This window comes from Hyperolius riggenbachi, chromosome 3, assembly GCF_040937935.1.
Source record: "Hyperolius riggenbachi isolate aHypRig1 chromosome 3, aHypRig1.pri, whole genome shotgun sequence".
Classification (NCBI taxonomy): Eukaryota; Metazoa; Chordata; class Amphibia; order Anura; family Hyperoliidae; genus Hyperolius; species Hyperolius riggenbachi.
In genome coordinates this window covers 303382456-303409643 of record NC_090648.1, presented here as the reverse complement: position 1 = coordinate 303409643, position 27188 = coordinate 303382456, and the positions used below count along the sequence as shown (strand labels likewise).

Below are 27188 nucleotides of genomic sequence, written 5' to 3'. Positions count from 1 at the left end.
TATAGGATAGATAGGTAGCTGCCCCCAAAACAGGTTAGATTAGGTAGGAGCCCCCCAGTATAGGATAGATAGGTAGCTGCCCCCAAAACAGGTTAGATTAGGTAGGTGCCCCCCAGTATAGGATAGATAGGTAGCTTGCCCAGGTAGGTGCCCCCTCATAATGGCGGAGCCGGAGCCGCGGTGAGGGCAGCCCGACCTCTCCCTCCCTCTCCCCGGGCCGCCCTCCATGCTCCCCCCTCGGACTTTAGGCAGCAGAGTTAGCGCGCAGGGAAGCGCTGCTGTACACAGTCACAGCCTGTTACTCACCTCCCTGGATCCGATCGCCGCTCCCGCCCTGCTGGTCTCCTCTCTGCCTAGCCGGCTGATACACACGCGGCTGCTTCCTGTGTAAACAGGAAGCAGCCGCGTGTGTAATGTATCAGCGGCTACATTGCAGAGAGGAGACCAGCAGGGCGGGAGCGGCGATCGGATCCAGGGAGGTGAGTAACAGGCTGTGACTGTGTACAGCAGCGCTTCCCTGCGCGCTAACTCTGCTGCCTAAAGTCCGAGGGGGGAGCATGGAGGGCGGCCCGGGGAGAGGGAGGGAGAGGTCGGGCTGCCCTCACCGCGGCTCTGGCTCCCCCCCCCCCGCTCAGTCACAGCCATTCATCTGGTGCCGCCCCTCCACTTCCTGCCGCCTGAGGAACCCGCCTCACCCCGTCCTCATGGGCGGGCCGGCCCTGTGTACAGGACCGCATTGGTGATATGCTCCTATTTATTGCCTGAGGAAGTGGGATATACCCGCGAAACGCGTTGCACCTTGTTCGGAGTATGTAAATAAAATGATTTTTGCTTAAAACAGCATTTTTTGTGTCTGTTTTGGAGGGGTAAGTTCACCGCTACCTACTTCATTTTAAAGAAATATTGTTTTTACCCTGTTGGCGCCTCTGTACTAATTTTGCAGTTGTTTCCACCCCTGGTGGAGGGGAATTCTTTTTTCCCGATCTACAGAGAGCGACTTCTTAATCCTGAGTGGGGACAGGTCTAATCTCCTCACCTGCCTTCATAGTGGTTACCTGGACGGTAACCCTTGTTTGTGAGTATAATCTACCTATACTTACCTTCCATACCCAACTTACAGTACATACTACACTATACTGGGCTCTCGGCGTCTTCCCTTATATTAGGACAGGAGACCAGTTTGCTAGCTCCCAGCATGAAGTGAATTAAATTAATTCTACCCATAAACCTAACTATAAGTAGCATAAACATTGGGCAAAGACAGCAGTACCTGCAATTGTGGTGGTTCTGGTGGGCATACATTTAAAATGGCCACGGCAAAATTTCGGTGCAGTGTGAAGCACATAATTCTGGCATTGGCTACTGACGGCAGCGAAATTACCTTTTTGCTAATTTGAGCCAAGTGCTGCTATAGACATAGGCGGCACCCAAATCATCAGCCCCCACCGTTGCAGTGTGGTCCCCCGAAAGAAATCCAAGAACTTGCCAAATTTCTAATCACAACTGTGCTTCTCTTCATGTACGAGTTCATACGTACTGCAGCCGTGTAGTAAGCTGGATCCAATTACGGCTGCCCAGGTGCAGCACGGTCACACATGAATGAAAAGCACTGTCAAAATTTATAGGTAGCGTTTAGTATAAACTCTCCCACTTCGTAGGTAAGTATCTCTTATGTTCCTAGCCATCTTGGATTCTCTTTAAAGGAGTTCTTAGGCAAAATGAGTAAAATGAGGTTTACTCTCACCTGGGACTTTCTCCACCGCTCTGCTCCCCGCCGCTGTCCCGGTCTCGCTGCACGGCGCAGAGGCCGACCGCAGGGTCGGCTTTACTGCGCCTGCGCGAGCCGCCGCTGTCAATCATCGCCACGTGGTCCGCGGCACACAACTACTGAGCCTGCACAGTGCGCCGCGGACCACGTGGAGATGATTGATAACGGCGGCTCATGCAGGCGCAGTAAGGCCGACCCCGCGGTATACCTCTGCACCGTGCAGCGAGACCGAGACAGCAGCGGGGAGCAGATCGGTCGGCGTGGGACAGTCTGCTGCAAGGGGCTGAAAATTTACCTTCATTCAATTGGTGCCGATTTAGTATTTATCTTTCTATCTGCACACTGACATATGGTAAAACTGTGCTTCTAAACTCACTCTACATTTGGCGTTTCACTATAGCAAGCACTTGGAACCTGTCGTAGGACATCAATGCAAGGCTGCTACTCAAAGTGTAACTGTCGGGCATAAAATCAATTATTTTTATCTGATAAATAAGAAATAAGGATGCTAACCAGGCAATCCAAAAGTAAAAAAAAAAAAATCACTATTACTTTTCTTGTTGATAAATGATCATCCCCCAGTTTCCCCGACTCTTATTTGGTACATTGCCGCACAAAGGAAATTGCAGGGTATGCTGGGTTGTCTTTTTTTTTTTTTACTTTCCTCTCACAATTAACGAATGCAGCCTGATTGGCTGAAGCCCCCCCCCCCCTCTGTTCCTCTCCGATTGGCCACTATTTCTCATGCTGAGTCAATGCACTTTCTATTACAGAGCTGGGTGGCAGTGCCTGAAGACTGGGAGGAGGGCAGTCAATACATACACAATCAGGCAGAGAAGAGTAAGGGAGGAAATGGCATCAGGATTGGCTTTAAGATAGGATTCTCCATTTTAACTCTCTAAGAAGGATTTTCTTTTGATTTTAGTGATTTTTCTATAGTAAAAAAAAACAAAACAAAAAACAGTGCAATACAGAGGTTAGTAGAGCAAGTATTTATCTACTTATATATGTGTTTTTGTGTTTCTGAGATAGTATGGCTGACATCTCCTCTTTAAAGCAAACCTATGAGGTCTGCTAAGGTCACAATTCAGTACCTCAGGAGGGGGAAGCTCTGGATGCTCTGTCCTTGTATATCAGCCCATTCCAGTGCGCCCCCCCCCCCCCCATCCCCACTAGTCAGAAGCCCTGATCTACTCACCTGAGGGCTTTCTCCTGCGCTGGCCGCAATGGACACCCTCCTCCTCCATTGGCGAAGTCCCGGTCTCTGTCGTTACAGTTACGAGGCTCGGTGACGTCACCAATCCTCATAACTGTAATTACAGAGAACACAAGACTTCGCGATGGAGGAGGAAGTGCACCGCTTCCACCACAGGAGAAAGCCCTCAGGTGAGTAGATCAGGGCTTCTGACTGGAGGGACGGGTGAAGAGGCCACCCACAGCCCCCATGGAAGGGGACAGCCCCCATAGAAGGGGGAGTCCCCGACCCCCCCCCCCCCCGCACAGATGGAGGATCCCCGCAGACCACCACCAGCCCGCATAGAAGAGGGATCTCCCCCTACACACACAGGAGTCCGACCAGCCTGAACAGAAGGGGACAACCACCCCCCCACAGAAGGGACATCAGGCCACAGTCAAGGGGGAGTATGGTGATCGGGGGCAATGGGGGGCAGAGGCACCAGCAAACCAGGCTCTCTATACATCTGTCTCCTATACACCTGGCTCACTATATACCTGGCAAAACATCTGGCTACCTATTCCTGGCTAATAGATCTGGCTAACTATACATCTGGGGTCTTATACTCACCATTGGCGTGCTGATCCCTCGTCACGTACCTCTGATAGCTTCCCCAGTGCCTTCTTCCATGTCTCTTGGCGGATTTTGCTTCTCCCTCGGCGATCACGTCTCCTATTAATCGCCGTTGATGGCACCAGGGTCACACAGCATCAGCATCTCGCAGCAAACACTTTTTTTAATTGAATTCAATACAATAACCTAAATTGAATTCAATATATAAAAAAAAATTGATTGGAAAACAAAATTGGTTGAAAATTATTGCAAATTGCACGGAAATCCTGGGGAAATAGAACGCCAGGGTGGCTAACATAGCACCAACTTAAAGTGGCACAAAACTGACACAAAACATTCAATAAAATGTGTTTTCCTACTTCTTTACAGTTACCATATTTGTTTTTGTGCACAAGAAATATTGTCGGTGTACAAATTACCAGTTCCCAAAGTACAGTTTATCTGCCCTGAAAGTTGCCATCGCATGGATGCTATATTTATATATTAAAATCTATCTATTGATCACTTCTCAGTTTTCTGTTTCTATCTGTGCAGCTCAGTTTCAGCACTGCTGCTAATGTTTACTAAACGTAGCTGACAAAGCAATGTAAACAAACTAGATTGTTCTCACCTCTTCAGATTTGGCAACAAGCTTTTCACTGAAGAAGAAAGTGCTGTGTTTAAAGGATACATCCAAGCTGTGAAAAAAAACACAACACTTACTTGGGGCTTCCTCCAGCCCGTGGCAGCCGTCCTGTGCCCTCGCCACAGCTCCAGGTCTACTCCGCTGGCGCAGTGCCGTCCTGATGACGTCAGAGAGACCACGTGACACGCGAGGTGGAGCGCAGAAGAAGCCGACCCGGAACCCGACCTGGCCAGGTCGGCTGCGCCAGCAGAGAAAACCAGGAGCCACCGGAGCTGCGACAAGGGCACAGGACGGCTGCCACAGGCTGGAGGAAGCCCCAGGTAAGGTTTTTTTTTTTTTACAGCTTGGATCACTCCTTTAAAGGACAACTGAAGTGAGAAGAATATAGAGGCTGTCCTATGTATTTCCTTTAAAACAATACTAGTTGCCTTGCAGCCCTGCTGGTCCATGTGACTGCTGTAGTGTCGGAATCACATGAGAAACAAGCATGAAGCTAATTTTGTCAGATCTGATCATGTCAGAAACACCTTATCTACAATATGCTTATTCAGGGGCTATGGCTAAAAGTATTAGGATCAGTAGGACAGTCAGGAAGGAAATAAATATGGCAGCCTTCATATCCCTCTGGCTTCAGTTGTCCTTTAATGGTTTGAATTCTGTTCTGCTACCAATTTTTTTTTTTTTTTTTTTTTTTTGTGGTAATAGGTTTAAGGCTGTAAATAATCCTCAATGCCTGTAACACACCATGCTATTTCCTAGCCAATAGACAGATTAGATTCTTTTCAACAGGTCCGATCTGATTTCTAATTCTTTTTTGATCACTTCTATACAGAAATCGATCAGAAATCAGATTGGACCTGTTTGCATGGCAAATGGTATAAGACCATCTGCTTGCAGCTTGATGTTCCTGTGACAACAGCTTTCAATCTTAACCTTTTCCACTCCCCACAACCATGATGGTAAACTCATGTCCGACAAAGAGCATTATGGCTACCTCTGGCTAATGTAATCCAGCACGGCACCAGGCCACGCTGATCAAATTGTTATAGAAAGTCCAACACTTTGAGCCCCCGAACACTAATATTATGTGGAAGCATTTGGGATACTATTGCCCACACTACCACAGGATCTATTCCGAGACAACTGATCTAAGTGTCAAGTCCCTCAAATCAAGGTGTCAGACTAAGTAACAGATGTCCCCCAGCACCACATGGTGTAATTTGTGTGGAGTTATTGCGCACAAGCTGGAGCCGTCCCTCTGAGTGATGGGTCTCCTCCTTGCACTAGTGCAAAATGGAGGAGACCCCCACTGGCTCTCCCCAGCGTAGATCACCCATGTTAATAGAAATTAATTGTTTCGAGCTGATACAAATTCATGTAGATTTTATGCAGCTTTGACTTGCTCCTTACCAGTCAGTATAATAAAACAATGTTATCTGTAGCACATCTTGCTTCCATTTTCCCTGCACTGTATTAATACGTCAAATAAATATACCACACGATTCCTTAAAATAGCAAATGAAATACCACATAAATGAAAAATACTGGATAGGGGACAGTGTCCTCTACATATATGTGTGCATTCACTAATCAGGTCTCTGTCATAAAGTCCTGGAAGTGAGGGAACATTTTTTGATAATTTTACAGTTTGTTTACTGGCTTTTATGAGAAAAACTTGAATTCATAGTGAAGCAGTAAATACAATTGCATTACTGTATACCATTGGTGATATTGATCACATCATATTATGTGATTGGAACTGATAAGAGGATGTGAGAAGTGCAGCACTGTGGGTGGATGACGAGGAGAAGCCGGTCCAGCCAACTGGAACAGGTAAATATAAAGGAGACTCCCTGCACCGCTCTGCATAGTGGCATTAGGCAGCAAAAAAGCTCATGCCGCTAGAAGACGCCCTTGCATGCATTATGTATCTCAAGATAATGTGTGCAGGGCTGCTAATAGGTAAAGGGTGTTGGTGGTGAATTTTTGATCAGCGCTGAAGCTATTCATTTGTTTCATAAGGAGGGCTTATCTAAAGACTTGAATTTTGGCAGCTATTTGGAAATTTCTCAGGTGCAGATACTCTTTAAAGTCCTCAATAGGTTTGAATACTTCATGTGAAAATTATACAAACTATGACTTTCTGCAGGACTTAACATTTGTCTACAATCTGTCCATATCTTTCCAATGCAGCTCAGAAACACTCGGGAAAATTATTGTAAGATTACATTTATATGAACTCAAATAGATCTTTAGAAGAAAAGTTAAGGTATATGTCACCTATCTTAAAGCACTTCTCAAGACATGAAATTGTATAATGCCACTTTACTATAACAGCGTGCCTCTAAGAATAAATGTCAAGTTGTTCGGTCTACCAAAGAAACAGAATAAGTATAGTGCAAGAATAAATTGTGACGCTAAAAGCTGTCATTTGGAGAAGCAGGAAAGCAGCTGAACATGAATAGATGTCCGTGTAGCCTACGTGGTGTTGAGAGAAGTCATACCTATGCTCTCAGAGAATGCATTTAGTATTTCACAATCCGTACAGTATAATCCGTATAGTAAACATTTGGCTATAGTAAACTAAGTATCCAGGTCCTGGCAAAGCCCCATTATAAGTATATGGGAGTAACTCCTGGTATAGAAAACCCTGATCTAGTACTTCTGTTAAAGTAAACATGTTTTTGGCTCCTGCTGTATTTAGTATCTGGCTATAGTGGAAAGTGGGCAGATGCATGAGTCAGTTGGAGACCCATGAGCTGTAGACAGTGGGCAGGCTGGCAGCCACTTGTAGCCTGCTCACTGTCTGAACATAACTCTGGGCCTGGATGGGTTACCTAAAAAGCACCAGCCGGTGAGATCTAGGTTTCCTGTGTAATCTGCTGCCTGATTATGGAGAATATTGCCTGCCATCTGTGAATTGCTAGTGCATGGCTGCAACACGACACTATCATCCAGTCTGCACAGTAATGTGGACAGAGGAGCACAATATTTATACTTTATCTGCATGAACTAATGAGACCTATGCTTCCTGTGCAAGCTGTTGTGTGATTACTGAATGCAAATCCCTGCATATTGAGCACTGTCCATTGAGATCTAGCTTAAATGTGCTTGCTAGCTGAAGTATTGAAAAAAAAAAAATGACTCCCAATTATGGACTGCATTAGGATCCAGTAATCTAGTTCACTTAATATGCTTGATGATGACCTTTTCTGATATAGTAACCTACTTATCCCCGTCCCTTGGAATTTACTACAAAGGAATTGTACTGTATTATCCTAACATTTGCATAGCGCTATTCTCCTGTTAGACTCAAAGTGCGCAAGAGCTGCAGCCTCTAAGTGTGCGCTCTAGGACCCACCCTGCAGTGTTAGGAAGTCTTGCCCAAGGACTGAATAGGTTCTGATCCTAGCCAGGATTTGAACCTTAATCCCATGTCAAAGGCAGAGCCCTTAACCAGTACACTATCCATCCACTGTATACACATTTGGATTATTCCAAACTAGTTAAAAGCATTTAAAATGTATAACTGGGATACATGACCTAAAAAGGCCGTTGCAGAGCTCATGGCATTACATGCCCATTAATACCAGTGCTAAATGGTCTTTAATGCAATGACACCTTTAACAGGTTTATATACACACAGGGAAATAGTTTAATTCATTTTTATTTGTATATGTCAAAATACACTTTTCTCAAAAGATTAAGTTTGTTATGAGTTCCATGAAGATACAGAGCCTGCTCATTACTGCCAATAAAATCACTGTAGCACAGTAGCCAATCTATTTCAGATAAACAATAAATAACCTAAATATAAAATACTAACTTAGAAATATTTAATCATTCTTCACAGACACCCAAGCTTTACCAAGTATAACCCATAATATAAGCAATCTAACATCTCCACAATCGTGCAGCTTAGTCTGCTGCGCAGTTGTTTTTACCTGCATCCTCAAGATGCAGATCTCCAAAACCCCCACATACACAAATAAATGAACAACCCAAAATTATCTTTGTACCTTTAAAAAGTCAAAAATCCTGAGCTTGGCAGTAAGAGCAAGGCAATGTATCTTCATAAAACTTAGAAACCAAACAGGTGGTCATCAAGTCTGGATAACAAATAAAAAACAAACAAAAACCCCAAAATAGGCAGTAGATCATGATGACTTTTTTTGTAAATTAAAGGGGTACAAATTCACATTTAATATAGTATACATTACAGTCAATACAATAGCTGCTGCAAGCTTTACAATTTACAAGTTTGTTTTTAATGACCAAGCCGCTTCAGTGGATTAGATAATTCATGTGCCATCGTTACGCTGTCGTTCTCATAAGTCAGTGAAAATATAAAAGCTAAACAGAAAGAAAAAAAAGCAGCAACTCTCACTTAGCTGTATACACATACATATTTATAATATCAGTTACTTTCTGCAAAAAGGCCACTGAAATGTAGAAAATAGATATGACGGTGGTATTAAATACATGCCTTCTGACATGGTAACAGTGCATTTACACAACTGAGTGCATGTTAGAAGCATAGTGACATCACTCTGACTAGCACAAATATCGACAGCACTCAAAAGAAACATGAAATGTAGTGAAAATAATAACATTTTTAATAGTTGTGGCTTAAAAAGAAAAATCTGAATATTTTACAGTTATAACTAAAGTCACGCCTCCATAAAATAGATAATATATCATAAAATGACCGAACTTTATTAAGATCACTACTACTTAGGAACAATCTAACCTGGAGTAACAGACATTGCGGAGGAGTTGGTGGATTTGAGCATGCCACACAGTGGTTTGGAAACAATACAGCTTCTCCATATATACCAATATATAGATATAGACTTGCATATCTATATATTCCTGTATATAAGCACACACACACATATATACACATGCAAAAAAAAAAGGAAAAAGGGAGGGGAAGGTGAATAGCATCAGTACCGGCCAAAAGATTGTGAAGCCTGTAATACTGAACATCTCGTTCAAACCTTCTCATAGAAAGGGATGGCTAGGAAGGAAAGAAGCTTTGCTTGTTTATCCAGAGAGGATATCTTAGCACACAAATGGTAAATGCAACCTCCCCACTAACATCTGAGTAGTCAAATATGCCATTTAAAACCGATGCCCCAAAAGATGATCAACTGTGAGACATGTATCTGCTGTAAATCAATGCTAGGCCCAATCAGTCTGTAGCTGTCTTATCAGAAATCTTGGTACGTTCTCACAGTTCAACAACTGTATGAATGCTGCAGGCTGCATACAGGACCGCTGTAATAAGCTCTTTACAAACTATAGGAAGGAAACTGCTGGCACACTCACAGAATTAAAATTTTAACAGAATGTTATATAAAAGTAAAAATTAAAGTGAACTGAAAGATTTCACGTGTGGCACAACAAACTGTGTGTAACTTGTCTGTGGTAGCAGAAAGCTTTTTTCTTTTCTTTTTTTCTTTTAAATAGCAAAAAGGCATATGTACAACTAAGGCTTACTGGTTAAATATATAGGAGGCTTCTGGCCTTGAACACTTTTCCTTGCACGTTGTAACTGTAAACAAGAATTCATAGTCATTTTCTATCCTCAGCAGCTGCACTTTAATACAAAACATCTTTTGTACAAAATGGGGGTGGGGAAAAAGAGAAGGAGGGAGTTGGCAGGATTTTTTTTTTTAAAGATACAGTCGCCAAAGGAATTTCCCCCCACATATCCAGTGACTGTCGTGCTAAGGTCCACTGGAATTGCGCATGTGCAATGCCTTTACTGCTGCTGTGGAGAAACCATTTTTATTTGGAAAGCTTGCTTATAACTCTGATTAAGGCTCCATTTTCATCTTTTAGCCTCTGGTTGTCTGCTTTCAGGTCAGGTAACATCTGTGTGGAGAAAAAAATGGTAAGTTTAAAAGTAACAAATATATTAACTGGAAAAAAAGACTTATTTGCTGGCCTTTCTAGAAAGACTAGTTATGTGATGTTGGGCAGTGTATCAGTTTCAGAAGAAACCTGTCTAGTAAACTGCTCACAAAGATGAAACTCTTTTATAACCAAATTTAGAATTGTGTGCGTGTGCAACCCTTGAAACAGAAAAGCTTAAAGGGACTCCGAGCAGTGCAGTAACTATGGAAAGATGCATACCATTTTGAAGTTCTCTTTCTCCTCTTTCCAATGATATAGAAACCGCCACCCTACGCCTTTTAGTTTTTGTTATTTTCGCGGCTGCCATCTTGGATTCCTTATTCAGCATTGTATTATGCAGGACGACACTTTCCCCAGTGTCGGCAGCTCCATTCAGTGCAATGCAATGCAATACAAGGAACCCAGGGGGGGGTAGAATTACAAACATCATGGTAGGTGTGAGGATATAATTAATTAGTTGTGGGTATGCTTAAAGGCATACCCACAGGCACTGCTCGGAGTCCCTTTAAGAGTGAAAAAAAATAAAATAAAAATGAAAGCCCAACTCCAACAAAGATTGATTAATTATGCTTCATACACACTTGAGATAAAAGTCTTTAGAAAAGGCAAGATCAGAGACTAATTTTACCCCCTTCCATGTAGTATGAGAGCCATACTCTACACAGTCTATTCTATGGAGCTGCACTCCCCATCAAATACAGTCTTTGCAGGATGCTGCACACAAAGATGCCTATACACACTCAAAAGATCATTATCTGCAAAAGATCTGTTCCTGCAAAAGATGCATTCCTGCAAAATGCATTAATAGTCTGATATCTGCAGATCATCATACACGCCTTGTTTAACAGACAATCATCTGCAGATCATCTGCAGATCAGATCCACCAGGATGGATTTTCAGATCTGCAGATGAAGTCTGTTAAACAAGGCGTGTATGATGATCTGCTGATCTCATAGACTATGAATGCATTTTGCAGGAATGGATATTTTGCAGGAACAGATCTTTTGCAGATAATGATCTTTTGAGTGTGTACGGGCATCTTTGTGTGCAGTATCTTGCAAAGATTTTTATCTGATGGGGAGTTCAGCTCCATAGAATAGACTGTGTAGGTATGGCTCTCATACTACATGGAATGGGGTAAAATTGGTCTGTGATCTTGCCTTTTCCAAAGACTTATCTCAAGTGTGTATGAAGCATTACTCTCAACAATCACCCTTGCAAAAAGTCAACAAACTTTGTTCTTAAATTGTTCTTACTTGAAGACTCAAGTAAGGAGTCAATGTGACCACTCAATAGCCTTCCTCCCAGGTGTAGAGAGCCGAATAACTCAGGATCTATTCATTTATAGGGCTGCAATGTTACTGGATGTCTGGGGACTAGGATGCGGATACTGAGATCACTGTATTTGGACTTAATTTAAAAGACATTTGAAGCCAGAGGGATATGGAGGCTGCCATATTTATTTCCTCTTAAGCAATACCAGTTGCCTGGTGGTCCTGCTGAGCCTCTGCCTTTAAAGTGAACCTCCAGACTAAAAATCGACTCAGCAGCACTGAAAAGGCCTGCTGTTTTTTTAACAGTTTCACAGCATCAGAACTTTGTTTCTCTTATACAAGCCTCATGTTTAGCTGCACAGAAGAAAACTGCCCAGGCATTTTTCCCCTGATGCTGTGCAAAGCATGATGGGATTTCTGATGTTGTTGTTCTCGTTCTGCTGTTTTGGTGCAAATTTTTTTTTTACATTTTAAATTTGACTTTTGAAGCCTAGCGTGTGCAGCTGGGAGGGGTTAACAGGACACAGGACAGTTGTAACTGTGTCTCATGCTCCCTCTCACCTCCTTTCAACCAAAAAGATGGCTGCCCCCATGAATCACAAACATTTGCCTGTTCTTTTAAAACAGGGTGGGTAGGAGATTATATTACCTATCTATTCTAATTAACATAACTTATGTAACTTAATGACAGTATGTTTGTTTAGGCTGAAGTTCCTCTTTAATACTTTTATCCATAGACCCTGAACAAGCATGCAGCAGATCAGGTGTTTGACATTATTGTCAGATCTGACATGATTAACTGCATGCTTGTTTCTGGTGTTATTCAGACACCACTGCAGCCAAATAGACCAGCCAGGGCTGCCAGGCAACTTGTATTGTTTAAAAGGAAATAAATATGACAGCCTACACAACCCTCTTGCTACAGTTTTCTTTTAAGGTAGATTAATCAATTATGAAAAATGTAAGTAGACGATAACCTTAAAAACGCAAAACCTGTTCCTTACCCAAAGATAGTGTGTAGGTACTAAAAATTATTTAGCACAAAACAGTGGTAATGTGACTTGTGTCCACAATTTTAAAAGCAGCCTGCTACTACTGCTAGAAGAGTGTCTGCTATATGTACACAAATTACATAACATTATAGGGGTTTTCCTATGAAGAGCTATTGAAAGAAGTTTTGTGGTTAAAAAAAGACCACAACACACAAGTTCATTAGCTTTTGAATAACAATTTCAAGATAAAAAAAAAACAAAAAACAAAAAACTAAAGATTGCCTCAACAAAAATTTTATAATTTCAAGTTAATGCAATTTAAATCTTGTTAACTTTAATGAAATGTAGGCAGCTTTGGACTTGACCAATCAAATGCAATATGTGAAGATGTTCAACAAACCACTTCCAAGCTGCTTGTATTTCCATATCCTCAACATAGCTCTGAATGATTAGCATCTCATTGACCCTTACATTGCTACTTGGCCATACTGAAAAGTGCACAGTCCCACTTCTGTACTGGCATCAGTAGGGGAATGCCATATATAAAAGTGCCCAGTCCCACTTCTGTACCTGGCATCAGTAGGGGAATGCCATATTGAAAAGTGCCCAGTCCCACTTCTGTACCTGGCATCAGTAGGGGAATGCCATATTGAAAAGTGCCCAGTCCCACTTCTGTACCTGGCATCAGTAGGGGAATGCCATATTGAAAAGTGCCCAGTCCCACTTCTCTACCTGGCATCAGTAGGGGAATGCCATATTGAAAAGTGCCCAGTCCCACTTCTGTACCTGGCATCAGTAAGGGAATATTAAAGGAGCCACTGGTTATTTCCTCTTTTTGTTACTGCTAGCTCCCTGGTTGTGCTGTCCCTCGACCCCTAAGGGCCAGAGCTCACTAACGCAGTTGTGTCCGCTTTTCAGTTACACATCAATGTTACTGATGCTGAAAAGCGGACACAATTGCATTAGTGGGCTCAGGCCCTAATGGTTTTTGAACAACCGTACCGAATCAGAGAAAGTATGAAGATCTGAATTCTGCCTTCACTCCCGACTTCCTAAGCGGCATGTTAGTGCAGAGGCGTGACTGAAGTTACTCAAGCCAAAAGATCAGCATCACAACCAGATCACTGGCGGTTTTTAAGAGGAAATAAATAAGACGTCATCCTCCATATTACTCTTATTTCAGATGTCCTTTAAAGTGAACTTTAAGTGGGGGAAAAAAAAAAGAGTTCTACTCACCTGGGGCTTTCCTCAGCCCCCTGCAGCTGATCGGTGCACTCGACGTGTCTCTCCGATCCTCCTGGTCCCGGCGGCGACCACTTCCGGTTTTGCCATCAGGACCCGACAGGCTGGGAACGCAAGTGATTCTTTGCGTTCCCAGCAACAATAGCTCCCTCTATGTTGCTATAGCAGCATAGAGAGCTGCTATAGCAAAATAGAGGGAGCTATTGTTGCTGGGAACGCAAAGAATCACTCGCGTTCCCAGCCTGTCGGGTACTGACGACGAAACCGGAAGTGGTCGCCGCCGGGACCAGGAGGATCGGAGAGACACGTTGAGGGCACCGATCAGCTTCAGGGGGCTGAGGAAAGCCCCAGGTGAGTAGAACTCTTTTTTCACTTAAATGCCTCTTTAAATCAAAAAATATGCAGATTATCTTGGCAGGAGTTTGGCTTTAGGTTATATTAATCAGGACCTCAATCAAAATGAGATTGGGAAAAACACGCACACACCTATTGCATCACAAACAAGGCTGAAATTGGTATTGTCGCTTTTAAAGCTCCGAGAAAACTTCAATATGCTTTAAGTAAGTGACGAATATAGGTCAAACTGACTAGTGTTAACACAAAGTGAACACTTCCACAGCTTTAAAAATGGATTTTGTAGAAAGCCTCATCATACATGCTTAAAATCCAATATATCCTTGCATAAAAAAAACAAAAAACAAAAACAAAACCCACTACTGCCAGGCAGTTAAAGTGCAAGCACAAGCACAAATTATACCATATGTTGCATTGCTCACATGTCAAGTATTGAAGAAAAAACAAACAGCCATTTCCAAAAAATAGATTCTCCTAAAAAGTTCTCAATAGCATGAAATTTCTATACTTTGCAGTGGCTCATTACTGCTACCCCATACATACCTTATTGCTGCTTATATACAGACTGGATATAGTGTACACCGCAACCAACACAAGCCGCTCCCCCTCCCCCCTCAAAAACAAAAAAACATTTTCAGCCACCAGATATTTCAGGATAATGAGCACTTTATCCTATAATAGAGCCCTGCAAAGAAACGGATCCCTCTATTGAGGAGTCCCACCAGTAGCAAGTTTCCTGTAGTTAGGCGGTCACTGCTTTAAAGTTAACCAGAGTAGATTAAAAGTAAAAAGTGTTATACATACCTGGGGCTTCATCCAGCCCCATCCGCACGGATTGCTCCCACGTCACAATCCTCAGTCTTCTCCCTCTTCGGTACCAGGTCCCGTAACTTCAGCCAGTCGACGCAAGTACAGTGCGCTCCCTCTGTCTCTCTCCAGTGGAAAACAGTACTGCACAGGCGCAGAAGCTCCAAGCAGATGGAGAGAGCGCACTGCGCATGTTCAGACTGGCCGTGACTGGCTGAAGTTACGGGACTCGGTACCGGAGCTGGAGAAGACAGGACGGTGGCGTGGGAGTGATCCATGCGGATGGAGCTGGAGGAAGACCCAGGTATGTATAAAACTTTGACCACTCTCTGGTTAACTTTAAAACATTAGGCATCACCTATCCTAAAGCCTATGTCTGGCACAACTCCCCAGTGTGAACGTAGCTTTACAGTTCCAGAACAGGGATGAACAATGAGATGCAAAAAATTCGGAGTTGATGCAGAATTATGTTAATTTTTAATGCAAATTCATGCAGCTTGAAAACAGACCAATCAAATCCCACATTTGCTTTAAATTGGACTTTTTCAAGCTGCATTAATTTATTAATTTGCACAGTTCTGCATCAAAATGGATTTATTTGCACCTGATTGACGATCTCTACTCCACAAAAAAACAAAACAAAAAAAAAAAAAAAAAAAAAAAAGACAGACAGTTCCAGTGACAATGGAATGGGTGTATTGCAACTGGGAGATTGCTTATCAACAAACTGTCATATTCAGGAAAAAAAAATTATTTCAGGCCTGATAAACTGATAAAACAAGGCACACCCATGGCAAAACCTAAAAAAAGTATATTAGCAAGCTTTCAAAAGCAGATTGCAAGAGTAAAAGGATTTTGAACTAGCCAGCTTCTAGGATATGGATACCTTTTGATACTACCGTATATACTCGCATATAAGCCGACCCGCATATAAGCCAACCCCCCAACTTTTCCCTGAAAAACCAAGGAAAAAATGATTGACCCCCATATAAGCCGGGGGTAGGAAATGCTGGATTGGTGCAGCCCCCCAGTGTGTCCCAGTATAGCTAGTATAGTGCCCAGTATAGGTAGGTAGTGCCCAGTATAGCCAGTATAGTGCCCAGTATAGTGCCCAGTATAGCCAGTATAGTGCCCAGTATAGCCAGTATAGTGCTCAGTATAGCGCCCAGTATGGGTAGGTAGTGCCTCAGTTTAGCTAGTATAGTGCCGAGTTTAGCTAGTATAGTGCCCAGTTTAGCCAGTATAGTGCCCAGTTTAGCCAGTATAGTGCCCAGTATAGCCAGTATAGTGCCCAGTATAGCCAGTATAGTGCCCAGTATAGCCAGTATAGTGCCCAGTATAGCCAGTATAGTGCCCAGTATAGCCAGTATAGTGCCCAGTTTAGCCAGTATAGTAGCCAGTATAGTGCCCAGTTTAGCCAGTATAGTGCCCAGTTTAGCCAGTACAGTGCCCAGTTTAGCCAGTACAGTGCCCAGTTTAGCCAGTATAGTGCCCAGTTTAGCCAGTATAGTGCCCAGCATAGGTAGGTAGTGCTCCCCCCGCTGGTATTACCTGCGTAGGCAGCGTCCGCTTCCTAATCCGCGTTCCTCTTCTGAACTTTCAGAGTGTATCACAGCAGCGCGCCCGGCGCTGCTGCTGTGACGATGCAGAGTGCAGGAAAGAGCGCGGCTCCCTATAGCGGCGATCTGTATCGCCGTTACCAAGGGAACCGCTCTTTCCTGCCCCCCTGCATCGCCACAGCAGCAGCGCTGGGCGCGCTGCTGTGATACACTGACAGTTCAGAAGGGGAACGCGGATTAGGAAGCGGCCGCTGCCTAAGCAGGTAATAGCAGCGGCGGCCGCGGGGGGAGCGGGGAGGGGGGAGAGGGGCGCGGACCACCCACCACTAGACCACCAGGGAAGACTCGCATACAAGCCGACCCCCCAACTTTTGACCGCCTTTTTGGGGGTCAAAAATTCGGCTTGTATGCGAGTATATACGGTACTTCATGGAGATTTGCCTTAAAAATCAAAATTCAAAAATCTTGGTATTATGTATGACATACAAGCATATGGGGAGCTATATTTGCCAACTGCATATGCAGGCTCTGCTATTCTCAGTGCTTACATCCCTCAGTAGGACTTCCAAATAACTAAAAATCAGTAAACCATTTGTTCAGCCGGTAGACTCTTCGTAGCCTCTGACCACCTGATCTTTTTCCTATACTGTGTTATGCTGAGAATACAGTTCGTTTCTGGGGCTTGATTCACCTCTCGATTGTTTTTTTGCCACTCGATTCTGCAGTCGATTCTCTTATCTTTTTCCATTCATTTCTATCAGAAATCGAGCGACGAAAGGGAGATCGGACATGACGGAAATTATCTATCGAACCATCTTATCAGCTCAAAAACGAACAGTGTATTCTCAGCATAACAAATTGAAGGAACTCTTTCCTAGTTAACACATTCTTTCCTCTCCCGAAGGCCTCTTTTCCATGGACTGCTGATAGGCAGTGAAATGCCTCTCAAACTCTCACAACTGCTCACGGTTGCCTGGTAACTGCTTGTTGCTGCGTCGTAATTGCTCACTGCTGCCTGGTAACCGATTGCTGAGCACACAGCTCAACAATCCGTGGAAAAGAGGCCTAAATAATGATATTTTGTAATTTTCGTACGGGGCTTACTTACTCACATATAAATTATACGGATAGGCTGGCTTCTACTATCAGATTCAGGCAGAAGGGATTTTAACAGTCAAAGGGCAGAAAGGTTATTATATAATAAATTAAAGGACCACTACAGTGACGAAAGTAAGCAGTTAAAAACTGACAGGTTTTGAACTAGTCATCTTCTCATTGAAAGGAAGTTGCCAAGTATAAGAATGGGTTCACATATAAAAGGTGTACAGTTCCGTTACAGTCCTGTCAGTTTTTGGCTTGGTTCACACAAATCTGTACAGATGTGTGAACCAAGCCTAACTGCCAAAATAGTAAGTACCCAGCCAGCATCCCTACCCACTTGCACACTATTTTGGCAGTTACACTTGGCAATGTCTGTTCAGGAAATGCTTTTGAAAACAAAGAAAACCTTTAGAATCCTCCATGAGGAGACTGCATAGTCCAAAACCTGTAGGCTCTTTCAGAATTTAACTGCTTGCCTTTTTCGCTGCAGTGGTCCTTTAAAGAGTTCTAAATCATAAGTGTGTGCATGACAGAAATTAGATGTGTGCTGGGAAATAATATCAAAGCGGCTACAGTGCACATTTTTGATCTTCCCACCCCCTCCATAGATCAAAAAAGACCAAAGATGAGTGGAGATTATGTCTGCATTATGTGTACATGAGGAAATCTTGTGTTCTATGTCAGTCTGTCAAAACTAAGCCACAGATAGCCTCCCCAATCTGTGTGCCACTTCAACAAAAAAAAGAAAAAAAATTCAACTATGAAGAACCAAGCTTTTCCTTAAGACACTTTCAAACACAAGACATTGTGTCATGAATTATAGACAAAAAATACTGCATACATGGTAACTTTGTGATGGCGTTCATATTTTATTTTTTTTACAAACTCTTGCTGTGCACATATCTCTATTGAAGTCTATAATCACCCAATGTCATTTTTGCATGAGAGCAGCACACTAGGCTGATTAAGATGGAAACTGCTATAAAACTATATTTGGGCTACTACTGCAAAAATTGCAACAGGGGGTTTGATTTTAATGTGTGATTGTCCTGTGTGAGGCTCTGCACTGGGGATTACCATTCCAAACATTAGCCACTGCATGCAAAAAGCCACACTATAATTAACAAGCAAATCCCCAGGCACACTTATGCACTAGTAGCAGATTCATAGCAAGCCACTTGCTCAAAACAGGGCACCTGCCTGACTAGCCACAGGAGAGTAAATGCAGAAGAAATTATAAGTCCACAGATTGTAGCTGTCTACAGGACTCAGAGAGCTTCCCAACAACTCTAGTCAAAGCTTTATTTTCAGCCACCAGTCGTTCATTTAACTGCCTCAAAGTTTGTATCTGTTTTACTTGATGAAGGTTCTGCAGAATCGAACAGACAAGATAAAAGTGAAAGAATTACACATGATAAAAGGGTACATTAAGGCTTGAAAAGAAAAAAAAAAGTGAAACTCCACTATTGCTAAAAAAGGCAATGCCCTTCAGTTCTAGTCTATGTATTGTAGGAGTCATTTGCTAGCCTTATTTTGGCTTGCTTAAATGTAAAACACAGCTACTCAACATGGGAAGCAGGAAATTTGGGCAGTGGAGGCACAGGGGAAGTTTGGGCGACTGTACAAATATCAGCTATCGTGGGAAGGTTGGGCCCCCATCCCTGCAATAGCCGATATTTGTATGGGTGCCTACGGTGGTGGTTCCCAAACTACCGCCAAACCAAATATTTTGCATCAGGTTTGCGGTGGGAGGGGACAAGTGGGCGTTAAAACATGGGTGTGCGGGTGTGTGTATGTACAAATTGTAGCAATTTCCAGTCAGGGGGCTTTCAATGTAACATTATAAGAGAAAATGTAAAGATGCTGCATAGTTCTGATAGGCATTCCTGCAATTCCATACACTCTTTTAATGTGTAATGTATTGTAGCATTACCTGAACAATTTTAGATTCTAGATCCTGTAAACATTGAGCCATGTGGGTGCGTTACTGCTTGGAATCTAACCTGTGTACAATAGCATTGTTCTCCCCACCTACCTCACTCAGAGCCCTTTTGAAATGCTCCATGCTGTGGACCTGCCCTCTACAGCAAAAGAACACAATGGCCTCAATTCACTAAGCTTAACTCTTGTCTTTAATAACTCTTCTGAGCTGTTTTACAGTTATCACAATTATATCACCATGGTGATAACTGTAAAACAGCTCAGAAGAGTTATTAAAGGAGTTCCTTCGCGAATGATAAAAAAAATAAAAAGTGGTTTATGCATAAACTATTAAACATCCTTCTAAAATAGTGTAAAAAGTTTTTTAAAAAAATGACTGGTTTCCTCAAAGCAACATGTAATGTAATTAGTGACGGATGTCGGACTGGGAGGCTAATCCATTTGATAGGGGTGTTTGTTTTTTTTTACTTGCATTTCACAAACATAACTGCTGCCTAGTTTTCAGTTGAGTAATCTATTGCCATCAGTTGCAGTTACAGTGATAATGGCTGATCTCTGCATATTTTCTTCTTGTATTCACACACACAGAGAAAGGACACACACCCCTCCCTCCCTTCCCTGCAGGAATGGCTAAAGCACATGCCGATAACTATTCAGTGAGTACGTCAAATGTTTACATAGTTGCCCGGCAACCAGACGGCATCTGTGCAGAATAGTTCGTATCTTCTGCAAGCGAGTTATCTGCTATCAGCTGTAGTGTGTCCCCTTATTGAACTGCTTGCTTGCAGAAGATACGAACTATTCTGCACAGATGCCGTCTGGTTGCCGGGCAACTATGTAAACATTTGACGTACTCACTGAATAGTTATCGGCATGTGCTTTAGCCATTCCTGCAGGGAGGGGAGGAAGGGGGGTGGGTCCTTTCTCTGTGTGTGTGAATACAAGAAGAAAATATGCAGAGATCAGCCATTATCACTGTAACTGCAACTGATGGCAATAGATTACTCAACTGAAAACTAGGCAGCAGTTATGTTTGTGAAATGCAAGTAAAAAAAAACCACCCCTATCAAATGGATTAGCCTCCCAGTCTGTCATTTACATTACATGTTGCTTTGAGGAATCCATTCATTTTTTTGAAAAACTTTTTACACTATTTTAAAAGGATGTTAATAGTTTATGCATAAACAACTTTTTATTTTTTTCATAATTCGCGAAAGAACCCCTTTAAAGACAGGAGTTAAGCTTAGTGAATTGAGGCCAAAGCCTAGAGGCGCATATGTACAGCCTAGGCACTGCTGTTGCCAGAGGGATCGAGTCCTGTTCCCACCTGGGTGATGGCAATTGCAGGTCTGTGTGGTTCCTTAATGTTGGCAAAAAGTCCTGAAGTATTCAGTATAGGAATATGTGCCTGATGTGATGATCCTTAACCACTTCACCACTGAGGGGTTTTACCTCCTGAGCACCAGAGCAATTTTCACCTTTCAGCGGTCATTCCATTCATTCGTCTATAACTTTATCATTACTTATCGCAATGAAATGAACTATATCTTGTTTTTTCCGCCACCAATTAGGCTTTCTTTAGGTGGGACATTATGCCAAGAATTATTTTTTTCTAAATGTGTTTTAATGGGAAAATAGGAAAAATGTGGGGAAAAATATAATTATTTTTCAGTTTTCGGCCATTATAGTTTTTAAATAATGCATGCTACTGTAATTAAAACCCATGAAATGTATTTGCCCTTTTGTCCCGGTTATAAAACCATTTAAATTATGTCCCTATCACAATGTTTGGCGCCAATATTTTATTTGGAAATAAAGGTGCATTTTTTTCATTTTTGCGTCCATCCCTAATTACAAGCCCATAGTTTGTAAAGTAACAGTGTTATACCCTCTTGATATAAATATTTAAAAAGTTCAGTCCCTAAGGTAACTATTTATGTATTTTTTTTAATTGTAAATTATTATTTTTTTAATTACAAAAAAAAAAAAAAATGGGGAGTGTGGGAGGTAATGAGTTAATTTTATGTGTAAAAGTCATTTATTTGTATGTGAAAAATGTGTAGGGTGTAGTTTACTATTTGGCCACAAGATGGCCACAGTAACTTTTTGTTTTAATGCGACCTCCAAGCTTCCTTCCGGAAGCTTGGAGGAAGTATAAGGAGGCTGGACACGTGAGTTTTTTCTCACAACGATCGCGCTGCCCATAGGAGAGCAGCGGATCATTGCGGGGCTTAGATCAACGAACGGGAATGGATTTTCCCGTTCATTGATCTCTGGGCGAGCGGGCGGCGGCGTGTTTACTAGCGGCGGGCGGCGTGTTTACGAGCGGGAGCGCGGACAGCGTCGGGAACGCGGAAAGTACGTATTTCTCCGTCCCTGGTTGTTAAAGGATGGAAAAAGGGGCGGAGAAATACGTACGCGCGGGGGTAAAGTGGTTAAAGGATACCTTAGCGATCACACATTTAAAAAAACGGGTGAGCAGGCATGTGCAGGAAGCGGTCCTCATGTCCACTGCTCCCCTGTTCTCTTCTAAAGGTCTTGTAAAATTACTTCCTGGTCGGCAACTAGTACGCAGGCACCATTACCTCACGCTTTGTGCATGCACACCAGGTATGGGGATGTCTTTAAAAATTGTGACTGCTAAGGTATTCACTGGTCACATTGATTTTTTTTTTTTAAAGATAAAATGTTTCTATCTGTATTGATGATAATAAACACCATCAATATGTTCAATATGTTCCATGTTAATATAATCAATCAATGTACAAAAACAAATAAAAAAAACTGAAGCAAAACCTTGTCAAATAAAACTTTGTAGAACTATATTGCAAAGCGCTGTGGAAGATGTCGGCGCTATATAAATACTAAACAGCTGGAATAAGGGGAAAAAGTTTTATTGCTTTATCAGCAGTTTTATGATCCTAATCTCTGTAAGAACCTTAAAGAGAACCCGGGGTGGGATTTAAGTATGTTACTGGGGCACAGAGGCTGGTTGTGCACACTAAGACCAGCCTCCGTTGCCCCATGGTGTGCCTCCAGGACCCCCCACAGTGCTGGCGACACGCAGCGCGTCGCCAGCACAATGTTTACTTATGCGCTGTCAGTCAGTGCCGCACCCCCGCATCGGCGCTACCCGCCCGTGTCACTTCCCTCCTATCAGTGGGAGGGAAGGGACACGGGCGGGTAGCGCCGATGCGGAGGTGGCGGGGGAGCGCCGCTGACAGACAGCGCATAGGTAAACATTGTGCTGGCGAAACGTTGCGTGTCGCCAGCACTGCGGGGGTATAGTGGCGCGCAGGGGGGTCCTGGAGGCACACCATGGGGCAACGGAGGCTGGTCTTAGTGTGCACAACCAGCCTCTGTGCCCCAGTAAGATAATTAAATCCCACCTCAAGTTCTCTTTAAGTGTGTGCGGTTATCGATCTATTTCATGACATTTGTAGCCATCTTCCCTAGTTGCCTGTACTTGTTATGACACGGAGCATTACTTCTCAACATGGTGGGCTTGCCCATTCTTTAATGCATTGTGCACATATCCACACTTCCTAGAATTGTTCATCTACAGAACAAACAAGGATGTGAACTGAACATCAACCGGTACTGCATGTGTAGCATGGAATATATACATATACAGACTTTTTTTTAAGGTAAATACAAAATTGTTTTCAGAATGTGTGCATATACAAAATGTGTTTCTAAGCCTCCGTCCATTTTGAAACAATACTTATGGCTTTTCTCTGTCCAACATAACATGGCGTGAAAGTATTTATGTTAGACTTAAGGAAATGTACAGAATTTAAAAAACATATACACCATTAATATTAAAGTATTATTGGATCAAACTGTGCCATCTAATTTTTCACACTAAACATATTGTAAGGGCATGTTCTTCCCAAATACTTACTTTAAGCTCTTCCTCCATTTCAGATATCCTTCTTTCCAAGGCCCTTCTTTCCTAAAACAAACACATTTATGTTAATGACTTTTGTAATCTTAAAGCTGAATAATTCAGGCATGCAAACATTAAAGGTAGCCATACACTGGTCGATTTGCCATTAGATCGACCAGCTGACAGATCCCTATCTGATCGAATCTGATCAGAGAGGGATCGTATGGCTGCCTTTACTGCAAACAGATTGTGAATCGATTTCAGCCTGAAACCGATCACAATCTGTGGAGCCGCCGCTGCCGCCTGTCCCCCCCCCCGCGCATACATTACCCGACGCTGGCTCCTGGGCATCTTCACCGCATCTTCTCCACGCTGCACCCGCTCCATCCCGGCGCTTCCTGTGTCACTCCGTGACCAGGAAGTTCAAATAGAGCACCCTCTATTTGAACTTCCTGGTCACCGCAGTGACAGGAAGCGCCGGGATGGAGCGGGTGCAGCGCTGAGAAGATGCGGAGAAGATGCGGAGAAGACGCCCGGGAGCCAGCGTCAGGTAATGTATACCTGATCGGATCGGCCGCCGCTAGCGACGCGCTCCCTACCCGCGGGTGATCGAGGGTAATTTACCGCACGGCGCGATCGACGGACCGATCCGATTTCGGGAGGAAATCGGATCGGCGGGTGCGTTTAGCGCGAACGATTGGCAGCAGATTCGATCCCAGGATCGAATCTGCTGTCGAAACGGCCGCGAATCGGGCCAGTGTATGGCCACCTTAGACTGTGTTCCCACTTGAGATGAGAACGGACATTTTTTGTCTGTTCTCTGCTCACTGCAAAGTTGTCAGTGAACAGCTCCTATTTTATATATAGGATCCGTTCACACTTGTCAGCCTGCAATGGATACATTGGATCTGTTGAGGGGCGTACACACTTCTGTGCAGTACGCAACAATCCTGGAAGAGCAGATGCGTTCCCCATAAAGCCTATGGGCTAACATCTGCCCTGGGCTCCAGCAGGACCCCAGCAAACCATCTGAGTGGACACTATACTGTCCGCTCCTGCTGGCCGCACAAGATCTGGCGCAAGTGGGAACAGAGTCTAGCTCAGCACACGGAGGGGATACATATCCAGACAAACCATGTATGTAGCAAAAGTAGCAGACATTTGAAGAACAAATAACTTGTTCTAGTCCATTTACCTTCTCACCACACAAGGAAATTAAATAAAACCATGTTTTACAAGGTAACTGAATCGGATGCAGTTGTGTCAACACTTATTGTGTAGAGAACTATAGATCTATAGAAATATATGACTGGAAACAAGCAGTTTAGCTTGAGTGCAGTTGTCACAGCACATGCTTCTGTATAGACTTGGGATACAACCGGCCATTATGTTGCCATACAAAATGTTTCCTGTATTTTCTTAGGTGGCGTGATTTAAAAAGATATAACAATCAATGGGCTGATGCACTGTACACTGGTGAAGTTGCCATGCGCAGGCAGTGCACAGCAATTTTCCCGATACTACCACTGCGAGAACATAGCCCGTTAACACCTTAGCACCACACGTTTCTCGGTTAATGCTGCGTAGCTATGTTAACTCGCTGCGTAATGTGCATTGTTCTTGCACTGCATGTACTGGTAAAATTGCTGTGTGCTGCCTGCGCACGCCAATTTTACCACCATATAGTGCGTCAGGCTTAATTAGCTTAATTATGCATACCGTATATACTTGGATATAAGTCGACTTCGTGTGTAAGTCGACCCATATATTTGACCACCTTAAGCTGGAATTTTTTTGATAACTCAATTATAAGTCGGCCCAGGAAAGTAGTAAAGTGTGTCATCATGATGAGTGTTTATTTATGCAGTACATGGAGCAAGATACCTGGAGCAATTGACCCCCTCATGATCCCCATGCACCTTGTGCTACTGTTATTGTGTTAATACACATTAATTAACAGAAGTACAGTGTGGGGAAGAAGCTTTGCCTGTGAGACTATGAGGGGTTAATGGCACAGTTCAGTATTTAGTAATGGGAAAAAGTGCCCTGCTGTCCGTGGACTCATCTTTTCCTGGCAGCCTTCACTACCTCTCTGCTCTCAATGGCGCAGTGCAGTAACTGCTCTCCTCAGCCGTCCCAGCTGCAGATGAGTAAAAGTGCCCTGCTGTCTGTGGGCTCACCTGACAGCCTGCTCACCGATCTCCCCGATCACCGCATGTGTCGCTGGTTTCGGGATAACTCCTGGCTGCCTGATCAGCGCTCTCCCTGATCGCGGCTGGTGTCATTTCCTCTGATGTTGCTCATGACAATTCCCGCTATTAGCATCTGCCTTGCCGCCCCGATCATTGCTGCATTGCTGGACATGCGTAGCATCCTCTGCTCCTCCCTTTGCCGGAACTGTCAGCGTAAAGACCACCAGCAACGCAACAATGATCGGGGCGGCCAAGAGGATGCTAATAATGGGAAAAGTGTGATCGGGAGCAACATCACAGGACATTACACCAGTGGTGTAAGGGGCCAGAAACAAGTGAACCCGCAACCAGCAACACCCGCGGTGATCGGGGAGATCGGTGAGCAGGCTGTTAGGTGAGCCCACAGACAGCAGGGCACTTTTACTCATCTGCAGCTGGGACGGCTGGGGAGAGCAGTTACTGCACCGCGCCATTGAGTCCACGGACAGCAGGGCACTTTTACACATCTGCAGCCCGGGCAGCTGGGAAGATCAGAGAACGGGGCGGCCGGGGAGAGCAACTGTGGTGGTCGGAATGGAGAACCTTTTATACAGGCTATAAGTCAGAAATTTAGGTATTATCTGAAAATAAGTCGACCCCCTACTTTGCTTCAAAAAAATCTGACCTAAATTTCTCGACTTATAGCCGAGTATATACGGTACCTATAAGTGAAACAAGTGGTTTGACAAGGACAGCAGCGAAACTAAGGTAAATTGTATTTGTTAAAGTAACCCTTTTATCTCGCCCGGTCCCAGAACGTAAAAAAATAAATAAAAATAAAATGCTAGTTTTCCCATACAAGCATGCATTCTGGTATTCCACTTTCATGTACTGTAAGTACTGCAACTAGAGGATCAGGCATTATGTTAAGTAACCTCACACTTTCAGGAGGGCAGCAAGTGCTGACTTTACAACAGATTTATTTATATTTTCTGCAGTGGTTGTGTTTGGGCTCATGCTTACTAGAAACTTTCCAATAAGTTTTCCCAAATGCAAGTGTTTTATGTAATGCAAGGGCATTTTCACATAGAAAGCCACAAAATCTAGGGCTCATTCACACTATGTGCTGCGCTGTAAGTTTTGACACAATGCACATTGTGTACGATCCATATGGCAACATGAAAGTCCATAGACTTCTATGTTAACATTCTGACTACAGGTGTGCGTTAATGCATCTCGGAAGATTTTATCGTACGACATATACCGTATTTTGTGGACTGTAAGACGCACGTATTCTCCCCCAAAAATGGTCCCAGGTGTTAACGAGCGGCATAACAGCAGCTGCTGTGATGAATGTAAAGACTCTTTCTGGCTGCGATCCTGCCCCTTCCTCAACCTCATATCATTGCGATCCTCAGTGCTCCCAAGCGACATAGCAGCAGCCGCTGTTATGAATAGAAAGAACGGTACTCGTTTTGGCTGGTATCCTGTCGCTTCCTCCGCCCGATCCTCATTGCTCTCAAACGGCATAGCAGCCGCCTCTAATGTCTGGGGATGCTGCGCCTGGCTATGATTCATCTGTCTGCGTAATCCTGGGCCGGCAGAGATGTACATCTTCAGCCACTATAGCGGCAGAGTCCTCAGAGTCTTCCGTACTGTGCCCTGTTGCCAGGCGCCCTCTGATGACCATGTGCGTCTTAAATACAGTACATTTTCCCGATGGGTACAGCTGCCGA

The 27188-nt window shown here is 43.5% G+C and overlaps 1 protein-coding gene across 5 annotated transcripts in view; it reads right to left on the bottom strand.

Annotated features, from left to right (window-relative positions):
* Positions 1 to 7851: 7851 nt before the first annotated feature.
* PPP1R12A (protein phosphatase 1 regulatory subunit 12A) overlaps positions 7852 to 27188 on the bottom strand; it is a 181797-nt gene continuing 162460 nt past the window's right edge. For 3 of the 5 annotated variants that reach the window (XM_068276618.1, XM_068276621.1, XM_068276620.1), the window contains 3 exons: positions 23297 to 23347; positions 18652 to 18820; positions 10000 to 10080 (listed from right to left, as the gene is read on the bottom strand). In XM_068276618.1, coding sequence (XP_068132719.1) covers positions 18686 to 18820; positions 23297 to 23347 — 186 coding nt within the window. In that variant the 3' untranslated portion in view covers positions 10000 to 10080; positions 18652 to 18685. Of the gene's footprint in view, positions 10081 to 18651; positions 18821 to 23296; positions 23348 to 27188 lie in introns of all 5 variants that reach the window. The other 2 variants (XM_068276619.1, XM_068276622.1) reach the window with 1 other exon arrangement.